The sequence below is a fragment of the Poecilia reticulata genome, linkage group LG1 (genome assembly GCF_000633615.1).
Source record: "Poecilia reticulata strain Guanapo linkage group LG1, Guppy_female_1.0+MT, whole genome shotgun sequence".
NCBI classification, from domain to species: domain Eukaryota; kingdom Metazoa; phylum Chordata; class Actinopteri; order Cyprinodontiformes; family Poeciliidae; genus Poecilia; species Poecilia reticulata.
Window position 1 is genome coordinate 19392042 of NC_024331.1, and position 22198 is coordinate 19414239.

The 22198-nt window shown below is 41.1% G+C and overlaps 1 protein-coding gene across 15 annotated transcripts in view; it reads right to left on the reverse strand.

The window, feature by feature from the left end:
• Nucleotides 1-22198, reverse strand: part of slit2 (slit homolog 2 (Drosophila)) — a 105122-nt gene that overhangs the window by 18175 nt on the left and 64749 nt on the right. For 4 of the 15 annotated variants that reach the window (XM_017306453.1, XM_008412988.2, XM_008412949.2 and 1 more), the window contains exons 5-23: nt 16649-16720; nt 15754-15825; nt 14879-14950; nt 14549-14712; nt 14390-14401; nt 14027-14165; nt 13021-13092; nt 12787-12858; nt 11359-11430; nt 10965-11108; nt 9702-9865; nt 9322-9345; nt 6953-6970; nt 4004-4154; nt 3802-3876; nt 3514-3657; nt 2080-2223; nt 1830-1996; nt 1618-1750 (exon numbers count right to left, since the gene is read on the reverse strand). In XM_017306453.1, the coding sequence (XP_017161942.1) occupies nt 1618-1750; nt 1830-1996; nt 2080-2223; nt 3514-3657; nt 3802-3876; nt 4004-4154; nt 6953-6970; nt 9322-9345; nt 9702-9865; nt 10965-11108; nt 11359-11430; nt 12787-12858; nt 13021-13092; nt 14027-14165; nt 14390-14401; nt 14549-14712; nt 14879-14950; nt 15754-15825; nt 16649-16720 (1911 nt within the window). The remainder of the gene's footprint in view (nt 1-1617; nt 1751-1829; nt 1997-2079; nt 2224-3513; nt 3658-3801; nt 3877-4003; nt 4155-6952; nt 6971-9321; nt 9346-9701; nt 9866-10964; nt 11109-11358; nt 11431-12786; nt 12859-13020; nt 13093-14026; nt 14166-14389; nt 14402-14548; nt 14713-14878; nt 14951-15753; nt 15826-16648; nt 16721-22198) is intronic. The other 11 variants (XM_008413002.2, XM_008412970.2, XM_008413020.2 and 8 more) reach the window with 7 other exon arrangements.

Sequence of the window (22198 nt, forward strand, 5' to 3'; positions counted from 1 at the left end):
GTTTCAGCAACAAGGCAGTTACCATGCTGGGTTTGAGCATCATACCATCACCAATTATGAAACAATCAATAAACATTATATTTGGTCAAACGTCGTCGTCAAAATCCTCAAGCAATACACATCAAATATGTTGATCAATGTTCCAGTTACTGCTAGGCAAAGGAAAATGTCTTTTAAGCCTTGATTTAAAGGAAGTCAGTGTTTCGGCTGTTTTGCAGTTTTCTGGAAGTTTGCTCCAGATTTGTGTTGCATAGAAGCTGAATGCTGCTTCTCCTCTATTAAAGCAGGAGCTTTTGTAGTTTATTAGCACGGCACATGCAAAAGTGTATTATGACAATAATTAAAGACATCAGCAATCATCTTAAAGAAACAATTGATGGTAACTATAAAGATCATAAGTCCAATTCCAAACAATTTGACATCCATCAGTCTTCAGTGAGAAATATTATTCCCAAGTGAAAACCATTTAAGGTTCATCTTCCAGTGTTTCCAAAAGATCGAGAAGGATTGACCCAAAGGTTGAATCGTGCATTGCTCAGAAACTTGAGAAGCAATGCCCTTTGTATAACTGAGTACATAACAGTCCAAACACCTGGCACTACCTGTCAAACGTGGTGGGGGAAGTGTAATGGTACGGGCCTGCTGTGCTGCTGCAGTTCCTGAGCACTTTTTAGTAATGCAGTCGACTGTGAACTTTAGAAATTAAAGTTCTCTGCAGTCAGAGGAGCGGGCGTCTCTTCAACAGAAAAATCTCATCCAAAAGCGAGTCGTCAACATGACGATGACCTCAAACTCAGGAGCCACAGCTTTGAAACAGGGGCTAGAAAAGAATCAGGGTGATGCAATGGCTCAGTCAAAGTCTGGTTTCAATCAGGTTTCAGTCAACCTATCAAACTGATATGAAGCAATGATCTAAAGGAGGGAGGGCCAAATGTTCGTCACAACGAGAGACTGATAAGGTCATGCAGAAAACAAAAATTTCCACAAAGTATTAAGTCATGATTTCCCCACGGCTACACTGGCAATCATGACTGCATGTTTGGTTGCTCCTCGACAATCCTGTGTGGTTTTTCTTTTTATCGTTTCATGTGGAGCTTCAATCAGTTGCTCCCTTGGAAGAAAACTGTGAAAACATTACTATAGGATTCAGTAAGGATCACAAAAAATTTAAAATAGAAAAAAAAAAAAAAACTCAAGCGAGGAGCTACTTTGGTCTAATCTTTAATCTAATATTATCAAATGGATAATGTTTGTTCGATGAATGGGTAATGGTCATTAAAATATAAAATTGAATAAGAATCAATTTATATTTTTTTCTTTTCACTGTATTGACTTTCAGATTGACTGAATCTATTGTTATGTATTTTCTTGCACCTTGTTTTCTCTGTCTTTTCGTCTCAGTCCAAACTTTTTGGATTAATTTTAGATAAAAGTGGAAATGAGTATAGATTTTTGCTAAAGGTTTCAACATTTAACATTCTCATATTTCCAGACACTTAGAGATTGACAACAGCCCTCCTGTGACCCCATGAGCGAGTTCAGACAGTCGATGGATGGATATTTTCAAACAGTTGTACTTCTATTACTATTTTCATTGTGCATCTTTTTGTAACTCACAGTTCAGTGGTCTCTTTCGGGAGGCCTTTGGGCAGCGTGGTGAGACCTTTGTTGCTGCAGCGCACCACGGTGTCCAGGCAGGAACACTCAGCCGGACACCTCAGAACGGGAGAGCAGCTGTTCTCGTTGTTTCCTGTCGTATTCAGTGAGGAACGTTACGAAAGAGACGGCAGAAAAACAACGACGATGAAGAACAAGTCGCTCCACCTCACCATCTTCACAGGCAAAGTCCTGAACAGCCACATCCTGGATGGGAATCTCCTTCAGGAAATAAGGGTTTTGGCAGCGAGGATTCCCAGTCACGATGCGTTTCCTTCTCAGCCAGTCGCCGAGCCAGGCCAGGTGGCAATTACAGTTGAAGGGATTGGCCAGTAGGTTCCTGAAAAAAAAAAAAGTTAGTACCGTATGAACAGATGCCACCAAGCAGAAGGCTGAGAGAGTCACGCAGCCATGTGTACCCACAGCGTGGAGAGAGAGTGCAGTGTGTCGAAGGCGCCGGGGTTCATGGAGGTGATCTGGTTGTCGTAGAGAGAAAGGAGTCTGACAGAACTCAACCCCACGAAGCTGCTGTTACTCACACAGCTGATCCTGTTGCTCCTCAGCATACTGTTCACACAAATACATTCATATCAATACATTTAGTGCAAAATAATAATAATAATAAAAACAGATTGCACATTTGGGCAGAGAATATCAGTGTGTGGAAGCTTATGAATATTCGTTGGACTCGATTGTGAAAGTACAAACAACCCATGAACGTTCTGATATGTTTTCCATACTGAAACTTCAATGTACTTTATTTACATTTTATGTGACACATGAAGGATCTGCAGCAACAAACTCAGGTTTCAGTTTATTATTCTTACAATATTGATGTGGAATTTTCACAAAGAATGACACTAAAAGTGACAGTAATATGCTTAATGATAGGTATTAAATGTTAATGTTAAAAATGGCAACAAATTTCCTATCAGAAGAATTATAAGTTCTACAATTATAAGTTCTTGTTTTTTCAAAAAGCTGTGTAACATTTGAGGCCTTAAACAAGTTTTATGTGGCTGGCCTGAGAGTAAAAATGGCTCTTTAGGCTGTAAATGTTGCAGATGCCTATGACAGGCCAACACAACTTCCCCACACCATGATGCTGCTTCTGCCATGTTTTAGTAAAGGGACAACTTACTTAGGGTGGTGTGCATTACACATTTTCGTACACATATAATGTTTTGCTGGTACACAAAAAAGTTTAACTTAATTAGATGACCAGCACACTTTTTTTATTTTTCCATTTTTCTTACATTTCTGCTATGTTTTCGCTTGTTGCAAACAGCAAACAATGCTTGTTATGGTCTTCTTTAAAAGTGGGTTACTTCCTGCCACTCATCCATTATGTCCAGATTGCTAAACTTTACAAGTAATATTCCTGTTAGTCTGCTGCCTTCGCTGCAGCTACTCCAAGAGTTACAATGGGTCTCTTGGCTGCTTCTCTGATTAATGGTCGTTTTTTGGTAGGTTTGCAGCTGTGCCATACTTTTTCCATTTCTGGATGAATGATTGCAAAGGGCTCAGTGATATAGTTTTACAAGCTAACCCTGCTTTGAGCTTCTCCTGTTCTGTCTGTTGCGTCCCTTGGTTTTCATCATCACTAATGTTCACTAATAAACCATCACAGAACAATTGGACTAATGCTCAAGTTACATCACGCACAGCAGGATGCTATTTAATAATTTGGGAACTTTGAAATACAATTAAAAGGGACTGGATTTTATTTTGGAGTATTTGAGTTAAGGAGGATGAATTTAAGAGCAAACCATGTATGACTTTTTCTCCACTTCAGAACTGAGTAATATTTTGTGTTGGCTATTTTATATGTGTGTGTGTGTGTGGGTGTTTGCTCACAGTGTGCGGAGGCCACCGAGTCCCTTCAGCATGTGGTGGTGTATGTTCTCCAGTCTGTTGGAGGTCAGGATCAGCTCGTTGACCCCTACAGCCCCTTCAAAAGTCCCCTCCTCAATGTCGCTGATACGGTTATTACTCAGGTTACTGCAGGGGGCAGTAGAAATCAGAGACAAAGGCGAAGCAGCATGAACGTAGTGGGAAGAAAATACAATGTTTTTATAGTTATAGTTTAGTTTTTTTTTTCTGCTTGACTGGAACATGACTTTATGACATCAATTTCTGACTCACATCTTCCTTAGCTGAGGCAACTTCTTGAAGATCCCCGTTGCCTCGAGCACCGTGAACTCATTGTTGTTCAGACGCCTGGAAACACATGAGGTGAAAGGAGAATCCAAAATAATGAGTAAAAGGCAAGAAAGAGGGGATGGAGGCCGACATGAGGTTTCTTTTTATTAATCACACTGAAGTCAAGAAACAAAGGGTGACTCACAGCTCGGTGGTGTACTGAGGAATGTGATCGGGGATTTTGGTCAGTTTCTGGTTGGAGCAGTCGACCGTCGTGCCTTCACAGCGGCACTTCTCGGGGCAGGCCAGGTCGGCGAAGCAGTCACCTCCAAGCTTGCTGCGGTAATCCTCATTACCTGATCACAATCACAGCCAAGATGTTAAAGAACACCATTACTGTGTAGGAAAGCAAACCCTGACGAGGTTCCCGTCAAAGAACTCCAAAGTTCCAAAGTGCATATCCAAAGTTCAGGGTGTGGTTCGAAAGGAAGAATTTTGAAACGTTACAGAAAGAGCTGCTTTTTTAAAAACTAAATATGTCAAAAAAAAACAAAAAAAGAGAAAATGTGATCACATGCAACATCTTGCATCTGTAGATGCTGAAAGTGCATGTATATCACCTAGAAGAATGGAGCCATGTTGCACAAATAAGGATACTCAGTCTATAAAAATAACCACAGAGACACACATGCACCCACAACAGAACAAAAAGTTTGGAGCTTTTCTGTTCTGTCAGGCCAAAATCTGACTATTAGGGTAAGAAACCACAGTCCAGACCAAACATCATCAAAAATGAGATCACAGAGGAAGGATGTTCATACAGAATCCAGAACGTATTTCCCCCATCTTCTCCCCCCAAAAAAACACCACATGCACAAACACACAGGCGGGCAGAGACAGGAGTTTGGTTTCTCTTGAGTCTTGGCCATGCTGCAGGGATTTGCAGCGCCGTTCCATGGTGCTTGACAGAACCATGTTCCCCTTTAGGAACCTGGCAGCCACATGGTTAGATCAAGCACAAAGGAACAACCTGCCGACTGACTGCTCCTCCACTGGAACACAGGGGTCGGAGGGACAGAGGCGGAGGAAGGAGCAGATTAGCGGGAAAGAGGGTCAGACGGGAAAGAAAAGGGGATTTTCTAAACGGATTCCCAAAACTTTCAAATACAGGGAGGAGGAACGGAGTAGGATGAGGCAGGATTTGAAAAAGAGAACAGTGCCTTGCAAAAGTACGTATACCTGCTGTTACACATTGTTGTGATTTTACAATAAGAAAACTTACATTTGCATTCACCCCCTTTTAATCTGAAATTAAATCCAATCCAACCAACTGCATTCAAGTAACCAAAACAGTAAACAGAGGGGAAATCTGGTCTCCACTGTGTGACTTAACATCAGTTAATGGAGCTGTTTGTTGAAGGTCTCCAAAGTTTGTTAGAGAACAAACAGCATAATCAGGATGAAGAAACAAAGACAGGTCAGGGAGAAAGCCATGAAGCTTTACATAGAATAAGGAAATAAAGAAATTTTCCAAGATAAGAGCAAATCATAGAGCACTGCTCAGTCCATCACCTGAGATAGGAAAGACCACAAATCTACTAAGACATCAACTGACAGGGCAGGATAGAAGAGCCAAGATGGGCACACAAACTCTGGAGGAGCGCTGCAGAAATCTGGACTAGAGTGGCAACAAGAAAATACTTTGTCCAAAGAAAGCCACTGGAAGTCCTGCTAGCAGTTTGCATCATGTGCAAGGCAACACAAACATCAAATTGATGCAAACAAATTTTTACTGTTTGACCTGTGTGCAAAATCCAATGACTTGGAGATGAACTGGCTTTATAGTGAACACTATGGTGACACATAATGACGTCGTTATGCTGGCAATAGTTTTCTCAGCAGGAACAGGGACATTTTTTAGAGTTAGCAAAAAGATGGATGGAGCTAAATACACAGCAATGTTGGATAAAAACACAATTGGCTGCAAAAGTTTTGTGACTGGGTCAAAGGTTCGCCTTCTAGAAATACTGAGGACCAAGACACTGACCCTTGAGAGTTGGAGCTTAAGTCCCTAGATTTAGTTTAATGAACAACCATGTATTAAAAAGGCTGAGTCAAAGTCCAAACCTAAAAAAATAATGTTTGTAGATGCTTTTCATCTGTTTGTACTGAACTTAATCTATTTCGATGGAAAAAAATGAATGAAGTTTCTTGGAGCTGTGATTGAGCAAAGTGGCTCTACAAAGTCTTGACCCCGGGGTCTGAATTCATATGCATGCTCCACTTTTCAAAGTTTCTTGTGTAAAAGTAAAGCCAAAAACTGCGAGCCATTGCTCTTCTTTTATTTTACGACTTCACACTTTTGCACTTGGACTGTTAAAAGGTTTCCAATAAAGTTCATGAAAGTTTGTTTCCACAACAAACATTCATGTATTTTATTTTATAAACTACACAATGTGAGGACATTCGTTGATTATTCATGCTTTTGCAAGGCACTGCACTTGGGAGACAGACCAGAGTAAAGGGCAGCAGAGTGAGAGATAAAGTAAAGAAAATGGAAAAGAGTAAAATAAGGACAGCTACACAAGATAATAGCACAAAGGGAGGAAATAATAAAAAACGGAAAAGGAAGCAAAAAAGACAGAACAGTAGAAGTCTTAATGAAATAAACTAGAAAAGGAAAAAAAATAACGGGAGAAAAATCAAGTTAATGTATTATTGTTTTGTAGCAGAAAATTTCAAATAAAAAATTAAAACAGATGAAGAGAGATTATTAAAAACACAGGAAAGTGATCTTAAAAGAAAAGCAGAGAGGGTGTTAGAATAAAACATCTACAGGCGTCTACATTTCAAGAACAATAGGAACAGGAGCAAAGCAGCTATTGAAGAGTGGGAGGAGAGCTACAGCAGCAGTACAAGAGAACCCTGACTTCTGGGTACAACACACACTCACTGACACCGTCTCACAAAAACAGACACAAGAAAAATACATGAATGTGTCAACATGTAGACATGGAAATATAATCTAATGTTTTATCCCTGGTAGTCAGACAGGAGGAGTCACAGAAAGGTCAAAGGTTGCAGGTTAGCTCTGGGAGAAGAGGTGAGGGATTTGGAGAGCCGTGTGTATTTTTTGTGTGTGTTTCTTACTTACAGCTGACATGGTGTACTCCTGAGTGTGTTAGAAAGGCAGTAGGAAAAAGAAGAAGGGATTTGACTCATTTGTTATATCGGAGGAGTAAGAGAAGTGATGGAAAACGGTGTAGAGGAAGAAGAAGAAGAAAAAAAACATCTGGGTTTTGTGCTGGGACCGTCTCTCAGGCAGACGTTCATTCAAAGCAATGAGTTGTGAGTGGTGACAGTCATGCAGGCTGCACACATCTCTCCTGATTTTCTCGAAGCCAAACAGGTTTAAGCCCTTTCCTGTGAGAAAGTGACATTGAAAGTACACATAACCTCAAGAAGGAGCCAACTGTGCGAACATTAAACTTCCACCGCTCTGAGTGCAGAGCACCTGTAAGTCGTGAACATATTGCAAATTAAACTCGGTGATATTAGATGCATTGATCTGAGCTGCAATATCAAGGTTACGCCAGAGAACAGAGCATGTTTATGCAACTTTACACTCTCACATGTTGTTAAATTATTCAGTGTTGCCCCCTATGTGGTATCTGGGCTTTGAAACCTCTGTCCTCCTGGTGAGCTTTGGCGTTAATGACTGCAGTAAAAACATGCACGCGCGCACACACACACACACGCAGGCTGTCTTACGCCACACACACCCCTGATGCTTCAGTGTGCGGCTGTGGTAATGACCGCCTTTAGCCCTGCTACTGATCTCATATGCAAGTCAAATTTGCATATTTCCCAACACCCCTCTGAGCATGGTGACTGCGTGACCTTTTGATGTTCTGCAGTGAAAGAAACATGTACACATGCTCACAGACACACTCAAACACATCGGCTGTCGTTAGACTTGCAAAAACCAAAAACAAAAGAGAGAAAGTTTACTGCGGTTTTTAAAAGCATTGATCACTCTGTTAGCTTTAGTTTTTTTTTTTACATTTTGTCATGTTACAAACACAACCCTCAAAGTATTTTATCAGGACTTTCTACGACAGAGAAACATAAAATATGTAACTGTAACTGAAAAAAATATGTATAAAATATGTAACTGTAACATGTAACTGAAAAGTGGAAAGAAAATATAATCTTTCACACATGAGACCCGGAAAAGTGTTTCTGGGCTGTTGTCTTCAGAACCCTGACCATGCATGCAGTTAAAGTCCTTTGGGGTAAATCTCTAGCAGTTTTGCACATCTAGAGATTATTATTATTATTATTATTATTATTATTATTATTATTATTATTATTATTATATTTGCAAAACAGTTCAAGTTCAGTTAGACCGGATGGAGAGCATTTGTGTGAGCAGCAGTTTTTAAACTGAGCCAGGAATTAATTGGAATGAGTTTTGTACTTTGACTAGGTCATTACTTTGACAATATCCAGCATATCCTGTGTTTTGTTTCCCCAAATATTTAATTTTGGGCTCTAGGGACCAGAGTAGCTTCTTCCACATGTTTGCTGTGCCACTAAATGGCTCATGACAAACTGTAAACAGGACTTATGATGCTCTCCAGAACAAGGCATAGTTGTTTTAATTGTTGTGCACACAGACTACCTGTGCTTACTAATTAGAGGGGGGTCTGAAGGTAGTTGAATGAACTTGACTTTAGTTAGGGGTGTCGTATTACAAAATTACTGAAAATGCATGTCGCCCTTTTCATGCAATTTACATTTCACAAGATTGTGTTTGTAATATGACAAGAAATTTAAATGTTTAGGGTTGAAAATATGTTTGCCAAGAACTGTATATGCTCAGAGTACAAAGAAACCTCAAAATGTAAACTTTAACCATACCATACCATACCATACCAACTTTATTTATAAAGCACTTTAAAACAACCACAGCTGATACAAAGTGCTGTACATTAAAACACAGCATAATAAAAAAAAAATAAAAACTCTTACAGTTTAAAAACAAAAACATGCACTCTAAAACTAGATCCCGCAGGAGTTAAAAGCCAAGTAAAATAAATGGGTTTTAAGACGAACTTTAAAAGTGGACAGTGAAGGGGCCTCTCTGACCTGCAAAGGCAAGTCATTCCATAACTTAGGACCTATGACAGAGAAAGCCCTGTCCCCTCTGAGCTTCCTCCTGGATCTTGGTACCTCCAAGAGCAGCTGATCTGCTGACCTGAGAGACCGATAACAGGCCATCAGATAGTTAACTAATCGCCCCTTTGTCGAGGTTATGGTGACGAACATAAAGCCGGTGCAAGTATCAGAGTGTGACTATCCTGTGTGTGGTTAGATACGATGCTTTATAGGTAAACCTCATAATGAAAAGTCGAAGAGAAGATCTGGCTTCAAACTGTGTCAGTCAAGGCAAACTGCACTGGGTGAACGTGTCACGAAAAAAGTGCAAACCCCCACACACACATGCTCGATGTACAATACCTGGGATGAAATACTGCTCTCTGGCTAATGGAGAGACAGAGAGCGGGGAGATAAAAATCAGCCAAAGAGTAAAAAGTCAGAGTAGAATAGAAAGCTCATGGTGTCTCTTTGTGAATGTAGAAGTACTGAGAAGAGCCCAGAAATTGCTCAGGTCAGGGAATTCCTGGTTAGTAGAGAGAGGCTGAGGGAAAAACCCAGCAGGAATACACAGAATGAAAACAGAGGGGAGGACTGCTGGTTTTCTTTTCCTTTTTTTTTTTATGTGTGGGTGAATTGGCGCCCATCTCTGGTTTGTCAGAAAGAAATAGCCTCAGTACACACATCAGTGTGCACATTGCTTTTTATGAGCATTAGCCATGTGCTGTGCTGGTGATTTGTACCTGAGCAGCGGAACTTCTTGCTCTTGATTTGGCCGATCCGCTTGTTGGCGAGCCGCCGAGGGCTGGTGCAGCGGGCGCCGCTCGTCTCAATGGGATTGTCCTGCAGGTAGTCAGCCAGCCACTTCAGATGGCAGTCACAGATAAATGGGTTTTGAGCTAAATGACTGATTCGCCACACGGACAGACATGGAAACACAAAACATACAGAAGTACAGAAATAAGATGTTGAAGCAATGCACAAACATATATATGCATGCAGTCCACATTTTTCTTTAATGATTCACTGAGCGAAGAGCAACAAGCACAAAAGGAAGTTAAAGTAAGGCTTCTGGTGCTTTCAGGTGGGGAGAAGTAGCTACAACTAATTATTGTACAACTAACTACAAAAGACAGGAGTGAGTGTTACTGAGAGGACGAGACATTCAAAAATAACAGGAATCTTAAGCTTTTGACGTATCCAGACTCAAGCTTTGAGTCTTTCACAGCCTTTTAAAGCATAAAATACAAACACTCACTATGAATTTATTGCAGATATGTGAGCAGTGGGCTGGAAGGTAGGACATGAAGAAGGAATGCAAGTAGAAAACAACAAAAAAGGAGGGAAGGAAGAGAAAAATGGACACAATGAAGGAACTGAAACAGGATACAAAGAAGGAAGAAGGGACTGGTTGAAAAACGGCAGAACAGGAGGAGTGAAAGAAGGAAGAATACAAGATCTAAAGAGTGACAAGTGATGTGAGCTCCATATGACCCCAACTCAGACAAAATACATTCTCGTCTTTCATTTTGTTTTTGTAATACAAAATGGTAAAATCAGTTTATACTTAAAAAAATGTTTATGTACATTTTTGCTTAGTGTTACCCCAGAAAAGGGATTTAAAAGTTTTTATCCTAACAACATGCAGTTTGCTGTTATATTTCAAACTTTTACAATAAAACTGAGCATGTGTAGCTTACATAGATACGTAAATGACACGGGGCAAAGAGACAGATACAAGAGAGTGACAAAAACTACAACCATAAACCGTATGCTACTTCAGCACCATGGACAGTGAATCTGTCAAAGATTGGTTTGGATAGCTTCGTTTACCGTTCCTCATTTAGAAAACTACACAACGAATTAACTCAGGTTTTTCTTCTTTGACATAAAAGGAAATGTGATCTGGAACCTTTATGTGTCACAAAATTAGCAACAAAGAAATCTTTCATAACACAAATATGCTTCCATAACACTGGATGTATGTGCTTTGCGAGGATACATACAGAGTTTGTATTGCTCTTAGTGAGGAGAACGTCCCCTTTGCAATGGTCTGCAGCTTGTTGTCATACAGAGAAAGCAGATTGAGGTTGTGAAGGTCCTGAAATGCGTCAACCCGCAGACATGCTATCTTGTTAGCATTTAGCAACCTGAAACAAAGAAGGGACAAAATGATGGAGAAAACAAAAAGAAAGTAGAAAAGAATCTCGTTATCGTTACAGCACAAATCTTTCAGATCCTGCTCGTCACTAATGACGGCTTTTAGTCAAGATGTCTCCTCTCAGGTGACAATGCTTGAGGTAAGCACTTTTTAGCTGAATATCAATGAGATGCAGATGTGACCATAAAGATCAACCAAACAGAGCGTGGGTGTGTGTGTGCGTTTGTGCAAGTACTCACAATAGCTGCAGTGAGAACAGTCCTTCGAAGAGTCCCTTGGAAATCTCAGTGATTTTGTTCCCATAGAGGACCCTGCAGAAAACAAACACACCGTTTATATTAGATTATAAAATCCTTAACGTCAATACTTATGAGCAGATGCTCGAGAAATCCAAAGCAAGCTCTTTTTTTCTCCTCATGATTAATGATCACATCTATCTATCTATCTATCTATCTATCTATCTATCTATCTATCTATCTATCTATCTATCTATTAATACTTTTAAGATATAAATCTATAAAAAAATCTATAAAACACTGAACCTGTGCCTGGTTTTGACCCAACACTTTCGACTCAAGTGAATCACATGTCGTCATGTTATCATCTCGCTTCCTGTGTATGACTGTGTGAATAAACATAACGTCCAGTTTGGCTTCAGGTGCAGAGAAAGGTATTAAACCAGAACAGCTTAAAACCACGACAATGGAAACTCCAACAGGTCAGGGCTGCTGCTGCACAGCTTCCCCCCCCCAACAACAACACATAAGCTACCAGTCATCTGTAGGTAGGCGGTCTTTGTTGGCGGTTTGAACACACGTGCTACAGGTGAGCCACGTTTCACTGAGCTAAGTGGATTTTCCTGAGAGGCCTGACACATTAGTGTGTACTTTCTGTTCACACGCACGCACGCACGCACGCACGCACGCACGCNACACACACACACACACACACACACACACACACACACACACACACACACACACACACACACCCACACACACACACACACACACACAATTTATGAATCACTCGCATCCTCTCCACCCTCCTACTAATACACAACAAATGTTCAGAGCTTTAATAAGTGTTATATAGGTGTGTCCCAGTCTGTCTCTGGTGAATGTGTGATGAGTCGGTAGGAGCTTCAATTCAGGTGTTAAGCACTTATAAATTATTGACTTTGGCCAGTTTTCACTTTAATGTGACTCTATAATAAATTATAACTCAATAACTCTCATAAGACTGTCTTTAGCGCCTTTTAAAACATCTTAGAAAAGGCAGTGAGTGCAATTAGAGACTCACGTTACAAAAAGATTAAACAACAATGAAACGGCGATTATCAAAGAATGTCCAACACATACGCATATTGAAGCTTAGATACTTCCTTACACCAACAATATAATATAGAAAAAAAAAATGAAAAACTAGAACAACCATTAAAGGTAATTTATGTAACTGAGACTCTTTAAACACCCTGATTTGATCTATTTTATGAAAATAACTAAGAAATAGAAGCATATATTCTTTTGGATTTCATATATTTATTATTTTTATCTTTTTTGTTCAAATGCAATTTTTCTTCCTTATTTTATGGTGACCAATGTCATACCAACATGCCTGTGAGACTTATTTATTCAGTTATTTACTCGTAGTTTTGGAGTACTTACAAAGAGTTCAGGGATCGCAGACCCTGGAAGGCGTCTGAAGCTAATTCTGAGATCTGGTTGTTGCTTAAATCTCTGCAAAAAAAAAAAAAAAAAAAGATGAATAAATAAAAACATACACAAGAAGATTTAAATCATAATCAGTAGAATGAGAAAAGATCAAAGATGCGGCAGCGACAAAGTTTTTGGTTTGTGCTGGACGGGGTGCAGCATAAGCGGCTCTTTTGATCTACTCACATTCTGCGTAGCTTCTTATAAGGAGAAAAGGCCCCAGCTGGGATCACCTTGATGGCGTTCTGCTCCAGTCGTCTGGAACCAAACACACACAGACCATTGAGAGGAGACATTAACATTCCCCCTATCACACACTTATCTATGCCGTATTGCAGGCCGCCGCTCACTCCCGGGGGCTTTGCTTATGGGGAACTTTTCCAGATAAGGTGCTTTGATGACTGCGGAGTCGCAGTCTGTCACATGCCTCTGATCTTTTGCCCTCTTTAACGCGTTCGCAGAGAGACGGGCATCCAAACACACAAGCGGACGCACACGTTTGACTATCTGGTCTGTGTTTTATCAAGTGCCAGTCGGACTGTCCATCAGTCGGTTCTAAACGAGCCAAAGTGTGAATGAAACAGATTGAAACTAAAAACAAAAAAACAAAAACAGAGGGCATTTGACTGTGACTCTCTCCTCTGAAGGCAACATAGGTTTCTGTGGAGGATAATTACTTAATATCAGTTCAACTTTCTTTCTCTGCATTTGCTGATCTTAATGATTTTGTCCAGCTTAAAATGTCTGATTTCACTCTGTGACAGTTCACATCACTTTTAGAACTACTTTAATTACTTCCGCCTACCCAGAACTTTAAAACAAAATTTCTTTTTGCTACTTAGTTAAGATGTTCACCCTCTCTTATTCTAAGACAAGGTAGTAATATAGCTCGTCCTGGAGCTCAGATTAATCTTTTTCCTGCTTCTTTCTTCCCTCTTGCTGTTTCCTTAAGCAGGAATGCGCTGCATGACCAGGCTTTCTCATTTCACAGATGTGTGCTTTTATTCCCCCCACAAAGACAAACAGCGGCAGTGAAACAAAAAGGTGGTGGAACACAAAGAAGGGATATTGAGGGACGCACAATGAGAGAGCAGGAGAAATATCACTGCACCTAGTGTGTCTGAATGAGTGCAGTGTGTGTGTGTGTGTGGAGTGCAGCAGATGTGTGTGCACTTTTATCTGCATGTCTTACATCTCAGTAATGGTTTCAGGCAGGTTGGTGGGTATTTCTGTCAGACCCTTTCCTCTGCAGTCCACAATGTTGTTACTGCAGGTGCAGGACTCTGGGCACTGTAACACACTGCAGGAGGAAGATGATGACGACTGATGACCTACACAGAGACAAGGAGGCACCATTATCCGTGGATAGAAGGTTATTAGGTTTCATGCAAGTCCCAAAAGGGGAAAAAGATGCAGACGAATAAGGAGTACAGAGAGGAAAAACTGCCGCAAGTCCCAAAAAGTAAACGAAACGAAATGTGACCTTGTCTTTCTGTGGTGTCATTCTTAATCACCACTTTCAAGCAAAGCCATGCAAAGCAGGAGGAAGACTTACCTTCTTCTGCATCTTGACAAGCATGAGCGAAAAAAAAGGAAAAAAAAAGAAAAAAAAGAGTAAAACGAAGCAAACAAGAACAAGAAAAAGGTTTTCCGGTGTAAAAGAGCAAAACGAGGAAGAAGTCAAAGAGGCGGTAAAACGGTCAGGTCAACCTACCTGTGCACACAAACTCTTTCTTCTGCACCTCAGCCACGTTGTGCCCCCGCAAGTGAGGAGGGGCCATGCACTGTGTGTACAAGCCCAAGCGGGGGCGCTGTCGTAGCCACTCGGACAACCAGGCCACATTACAGTCGCACTGCAAGTTGTTGGAGTGAAGGCGGCTGGGAAGAGGCGAGGAAGAGAGGAGAGCAGCGAAGAGATGGGGAGGGGACAGGTGATCACAGGATGGAGAGAGGAGAAATAAAAGGTGTGACGGGGTACAAAAAAAATATAAATGTGCACAGATGAGAGGAATCTCTTCCTTCAAATCGTAAGCTGGGTACTTACAAAGTCCTGAGCTTTGGCATGTGGTTGAAACTGGCCACAGACAGCCGGCTGATGTTGTTGTTGTTCAGAGTGCTAAAGAGACAAGAGGAGAAAACACAACATACTCATGGACATGAGATCTAGAACGCAGTGACATGGCAGAATCCTCACAGCAAAACACATTTTCATGCCCGTTGTTTAGGAGGCAGTTCAGGAACTCCCCAGGCCCTACATCACCATCAACCTCTGCAAAACAACAACTTTATAAACTTAATTAGCAAAAATTAAGTAATAAAGTCAAACATAGGTAAGTGAATGTATTAACTCAGGTCTTATTTCTTCATCTGCTGCTTTAAAACAACTGAAATTTAATGCAGTCATTCAAAATGATCTTGACCCAGCAGCTCTCCAGGCTGTCTGAATGTCTGCCAAAGTTTTTCTTTAAACGACGACTGCTTTTTCACTCAGTTTCACCCTCTGCGTCACAGATAATAAGACTCCAGAAGTGGACAATTAATAGTAAGAGAAAAAATAGCAGACAGTCGTTATCTTGTAATTATTATGACAAAAGAAATAGAAAATATTTGACAAACCAAATCTGGTTCTTCGAAATATTGCAATCTTTGTCTTGACATTCACAAGAAAAGGCTAGCTTCTTTAAATGTGGCGGCCCATTAATGCCACAGCCGAAACAATAGGACATTGTTTCTGTCCAGGGGCTGCAGAGGCTCTGCAGTGTTCAAAAGGTCAACGAGACCATTAATTGCTCCGTATCTCTGTGTCTTTGCTGCTTATTCATCAAAAAACCTCTGCTGTTTTCTGCAAGGAATAAATAGAAATTGAAACAAATACTAAAAAAAAAAAAAAGTAAGCTGACTCAACAAGCAGGTACTCACAGCACTTCCAGGTCACGTAACGCTCTGAAAGCTCCATCTTCAATGCAGCTAATGTGGTTGTAGTCCAACTGTCTGCAAATACACAGAGAGAGAGATGAGACAAAAAGTCCAGACAAGAGCTGACGTTTTAGCAACTGTGATGTCTACAAGTATAAACAAAAACAGACTTTTTCTCTCGTCTTCTTCTTTCTGAGCTCTCGCTGGTTCTAATGTCGTTGTCTTTGCCTCCATTCGTGTTTGCTGTTCTTTTTAATATGACATTTAGTTTGTAGGTGGCTGACTTTCTGCCTCTCTCTCTCTCTGCTCACAAAAGCTTTGCTGAAACAATTTAATTAAGACACAGGGACTGTAAATCATGTGCTGTCACCGGTATTCTGACGCACATACATAATTCCCTGTCCTTTTACAATAATTGCACGGCATTTAAAAAAAAATGAAAATCTGATCGGGTGATTAAAAAAAACCCAGGAAGTAGTGAATTGGTGGATGAATCAATACTTATAGAAGTACCGCTGTGCAATGAGTGAAAAAAAACAATGATCATGACTATGAGTGAATGCAAAACAAAGACAGAAAGCAGCAAAATGCCAGCAAGGCAACACACGTGCACGCACACACACGCACGCACGCACGCACACACACACACACACACACACACACACACGCACACACACACACACACACACACACACACACACACACACCGACACAGCTGCTGACACGCAGCAGGTGCCAGTCAACACAGCAAGCAGGAGGCACATGACATTTAACACAATGAAATATTGATGCACGGCCGAGCGAGCGCTGTGCACATTAGCAGACGTGGTGAGGAGGAAGGTGCAGATGTGCACAGATGCAAGCACAGGGAGCATGATGTTGGTGGAGTAACACTTACAGGTTCTTGATTTCCACAGCTCCTCTGAATGCTTTTCTTGGAATTCCCTGGATCTGGTTTTCGCTCAGGTCACTGGACAAAGACAAAGAGAGGAGAGGAAAAGGGGTGGTGGGGAGGGGGGTTTGGTGAAATGATTTGGCAGGGAGCTAAGTCAAATTGTCACAGAGCCACTTGCTTTGAAGCACAAGCACTTGATGTAATCACCAAAATGCAGCAGGGGAACTTCAGAGCCAGACAGATCATTGGCAAAATTGAGGTCGTTCCGCAGAGACCCCTCACTCCACAAACTACAGTCATCTGTCTCTGTTTATCTCACAGTGTCCATGTCTCTACAGCCAGCTGCTACTCAACTGTGCACTTTTAGCAGTGAGAGGCAGGTAGAGGAGGCTTTAAATCCAGCCTGTAGGGGGCACTGCTGCCCTCCGCATCCCTCACAGGCTCCTGCTTCTTCTCTGATCACTAATCTTCGCCGCCGTTTCCCCTTCCCTGCTTTTAAGGAGCAAGTGATGAATGCGAGCGTGTGTGACCAGGAGCGTTAGGGTTTACACAGATTTAATTTTCAGCCACTTTAACTAAGATGCAGTCTGCATGACTCAGAACATGCATTTACTCTCAGAAACAGGTGTCTTTAAGACTGAAACAACCGCACTGCATTCAGTGGCCTGGATGGTTTTAGAAATTTTTTCTAATTCTTATATACAAAACAGCTCAGTATCAGTTTGACTGAATCCAGTAAGTGTTTCAAAACCACATTTTAAGAGCTGCTACAAATTCCCATTTGGACTGAGGTCTGGACTTTGACTGAGCCATTGTAACAGCTTATGTTCGGGGTTGCTGTCCAGCTGGACGATCAACCTTGGACTCGTTCTTGAGTCTTTTTCAGCCTCCAACAGGTTTCCTTTCAGGAAATGTGCAGCCTCATCCATTTTCCCATAAACACTCTCTAGCGTTGTTGTTCCTTTTTGGGGATAAACGTAGCATGACACTGCCAGAACCGTGTTCAAGCAGCCACAGTAGAGATGTTATTTGATGCTGAGGGAAAACAGGGCTACGAGGCTGAGATCCAGAGAAACAGCAATGTATTATTACAGAACGTCACTTAAAAGCACAAAAACAAATCAAGTTCTGCTAAGATTACATTTAAACATGCCGAAGGAGAGATCTTGATTGCGTGTCTCTGGTATTATTCAGTCATCTCCTGACAGACCACATGACCTTTCACCGTTGACCTTCCGGCTCTTGACCTCGTCTGTGACCTCCAACAATAGTAATCGGCTACCAGCTAATGCCCGTTCACATTCCTCAGATTCCAAACTTTGCGGTCAGTTAATCAGCACTGCAGGTATCGTCCCCCTGCCTCCTCCGCTCTCCACCTGCTGCTGCAAACGTTATTTGAAGTGGCAATTTTGTGTGAAGAATAAAGACAAGAAAATATTGGAAAAAAAAAATTATCTCTGCTTCAACCTTTTAAAGAAAACTGAATACTTTCATAGCCTCCAAGACTGCAGAAGGTTTGACTTAAAGTGGAGACATCTGGAACAAAAAAATGAAATGTAAAAAAAAAAAAAAAACATCTCTGAAAACTTTTGAGGCAGTCTTACTGCAACTGAGGAGGACTAAAAGGAAGTGAACTCAGTGAAAGTTAAATATGAATGGTTCACCTGAATACTGAACTATATGCATTAAAGATGTTCAAATCTGTGCATTTCAGTACAGCATTTTCTGTTTCTATCCTATCAGTCACTGTAAACTGAAATTCTGAAGACTATTTCATGGATTAGAAAAACATGTATTGAAACTTCTGATAAATGTTGAGGAGCAGAGATTAAAGCAATCATAAAAAGATTCTTAACTTTCAGACTGACATTAACGCAGAGGTGCTTTCAAAGAGTTTTGTACACAGGGAGTAGATCAGCATAGCACAGTTTAACTTTTGGTTAAACTTACAGACTCTCAGTAGTTTTATTTTGCTACATTAATGTTTAAGCCATTTTAAAAAAACTTTATATTGGTATCTCATATTTTAAAAGCTAAAGTATTTTCCCCCTGGACTTTTTGTCCCCCTTTTTGTCATTCCTAAATGTTCTAAATAATCAAATCAATTTCCTTATCAGACAAATGTAAGTTAAGGAAATTAAAAAATGGCTTTCAAGCATGCGTTTTTTTTCATCAAGGTGAAAAAAAAAAAATCTTTCCAAATGAATCTGGCCTTTAGTAAAAATGTAATTAGCGCTCTAATAATAACTGGTGGTGCCATCAAGCATTTGCATTAACTGGTAATGAGTCATGATTTTTTAAAGCCCTTTTCTGTTTGAATAATTGTCTTAATTTAGCCACATTGGAGGATTTTTTACCATTAAGGTAATGGCACATCATCTTTATTGAAGTCCAGGCTTTGACTAGTTATGCTCCACAACGTTAATTTCTTTTTAATAAATGCCACAGTTCACTCAACACAGTCTGTTCCACTCTTAGATCCATGAATGAAAAATAGTCATACTCCCTTTACAACCATCAACCCAAAACTAAACAAACACAAACCACAAGCTCACCGCACTTGACACTACATGTATACAACTCGTCCATTCAGCTTCCTCTCTGATACATTAGCAAAAACAGGTTTCAGTCTCTAACAGGAGTTATGGTTGCATGGAAGTCTTGCCATACGGGGCCACAGGAACTTTGTTTACAAGCACATTTCTCTTTAAAATACACAGTTCACTGCTGTTGAGTGTTGCAATGTAATGCAAATACAATTAACCTCTGACAATGTTGGCGTTCCTAAATGAAAGGTCTGAGCAGCAATTCAAGCCACTCTCCTGCTGTTTAAGATGTGGATATAATTTACAACAGACTTAGAATCATTTCAGGCCATTTTTAACCGGTTTGAATCTTTTGTTAAATAATCAAAAAGAGCAGAGAGACTGCTATGTTTTTATTTTATCTCCGTTTTTTTCAAGTATATATAAATATATTGACACCGTCAACATGCAATGCAATAAATGACAAATGTGTCCATGCAGAAGATGTCCCTCAGGGCTTACGGATTCGATTCGTCCCCCTCCTCTTAATGGCAAATCATAAACCAGAAGACAAAGTTCTCTGGTCACGAACACAGATTTCTGTTGTCCGTGTGATGTCTGAAATCAGAGAAGCAGCACATCCACATGCCAACACACAGGTTCTCATGCACAAAGCCAATCTTCAGAGTGGCAGTGTATTCACTTCCTGAGGAGCTGCAGAAGGCTACCCTAAGCCCCTTTCATCACCGAGACCACCGCAGTTGGAGAGCGAATACCAGGTTTCACCCCAACTAGGAAATTGACTTCTCATGGACTTAAGGGAGGATTTTCTGCCTCCAAGACACCTGATTCTGTTTTATCTTGTTAAATGTCCAACCCACTGCTGTCTTCCTCTTTTCTTCTTCAGCTTCCTCTCCTTTAACCTCTTCCTTTTCATCAGCACCCCTCTGCTTTTTTCCCAAAATAGGTTTGTTTTTGGACTTCCCCAAGATTTAACCCCTCACCTCTGCTTCTGTGCCTTCGCTGTGCGGCTGGCTTTATTAAAAGAGGCTCCAGCTGAGCCCCAGAATGCATGAGTGTGTGTTTGAGAGAAGGCAAAGGTATTGAGGCCACACAGGAACTACATCAGCCTACTAAGTTAAAAACTCTCTCAAAGTGGAGATGTGCGCACGTCCTCGTTCGGAAACAACGTTAAATTGAACCCAGTGGCAGCCGACAACCTATGCTCACCATGGGAGGTGAGAAAACATTTTTATAGATGCAGACTGCTTAGCTGCACTCTGATTATGCACAACATTCAATGTCAGTGATTACATTTCTATCCAGTTTTGGACAAATCCTTTGTCTCAACTTACACCCTTAGCAAGGGATACAAATGCGCTCCAAAGGTTCTAAAAACCAGATTCTTTCCTTTCCCGTTTACGATTATGAACTACCCTGTGATTTATATATAAATTTAATAGTGCTATCTACATGTATTCATATAGATATGAGTCTTTAAATACATTTATGTTTGTAAGTTGGAAGACTGTGAATACTTTTGCAATCCCTTCCACAAGAGTGAGAATCACTTTAGATTAAAATGACCTGATCCAGTATAACAGTATTTTCACTTTCTCTTGCCTGACACAAAGCATTACTGAAAGCCAGAGTTTACTCGGCAGAGGTGAAAAGAGGAACAGTCGATCAAACGAAAACACAGGCTGAGGTTAAAGCGATTACACACACTCTTCGTGTCCACTTTGACCAGGTGTTGCTGTGCCGCTAAATGCAGTTGGCTTTTATTTAGGAATTTTCAGGAAGAAATGTGCCTTTAAAATAGTCAACAAAAAAAGCTATTTTGGGATTTTAAACTCGTGTGGTTAAGTTTTCCGTGCCCTCCACTCCCTCCTTTCTCTGTGTTTTTCTCACCTCTGGTGGCCAAAGATGTGAGTGTGTGTATGTGTGTGCCTGATAGAGTCAGGTCTCCAGTGTTAAGAGCTTAGTGCTGATTTTCTAAAGAGTCCTTTTTAGAGTGAGAGGGGCTTTTGACACCCTGCGTGTCTAAGAAGACCTGGCTATGAAAGAGCTGCACTCAATTCTCACACATGGACCCCTCGTCCCTCCACCCGGTTCTTTCACTCTCACCCTGGACACACACACACACACACACACACGCACACACACGCACACACACAAACTCAGACACACACTGTTGCTCACTGTTGTACAGTTTCTGAATCTCTTTTGTATGGGAATTACTGCCACGAGATTCTTCCCAGGTCGGCCAAACTGCGGGCTCCCGTGGAAGTGGAAGTGCATGTGTGGCAGGGTACGGAGCTGGCAAAGCAGTAAATTAATCATCTTGTTTAAATCCCTTTCGGAGAACTTAATCCTATTAAGTATACAAATGTGTGAATGGGCGAAGATAAAGCTGGAAGAAGCGGAAAGGGAAAATGGGGGAAAAGGCACGGAGGGTGAGGAACAGGTGGTCAGAGTGAGGGAAAAATTAAGGTACAAGATGAGGCGGATGTTGGAGCGAGCAGTGAGAGCGACAGGACGAGGAGCAGGATGATAGTGCGGCAGTGAGCTTGTTTGCGTGTGAATCCTGCAGCTAATTCAGGCTGCAGTGCCATTAGTGGACCCCCAAAGATCACACTTCTGTGAGCAATTAGAAGCAGAAAGACTTCAGAAAGAGAGCGGAAAAGCGGCTTCCTGAAGACAATGCAGAGAGCTAAACGCGCAGGGCTGGGACCGGCACCTGGGCACGTCAGGGAATACACCGGCTGAGTAATTGTGTGACGGCGAAGCACGACTTCTGCGGATTAAACCATAAGTGCACTCGGGTCCTGGGAGGTTACAGCCTGCAGGATTCACCATCGTGATAAAAAATACAACTCGACTGTTTTTTTGTATTTTTGTTATCATGACTTTGCTCCCTCTGGACTCCTCTGCTCAAGCGTTTACTTCGGACCGCTCTCCTCTAAACTAATATTGACTTAGCTTGTGAATGACAGATCTGCAGTCTCCCTCTGCCTCTCGCCCCCAT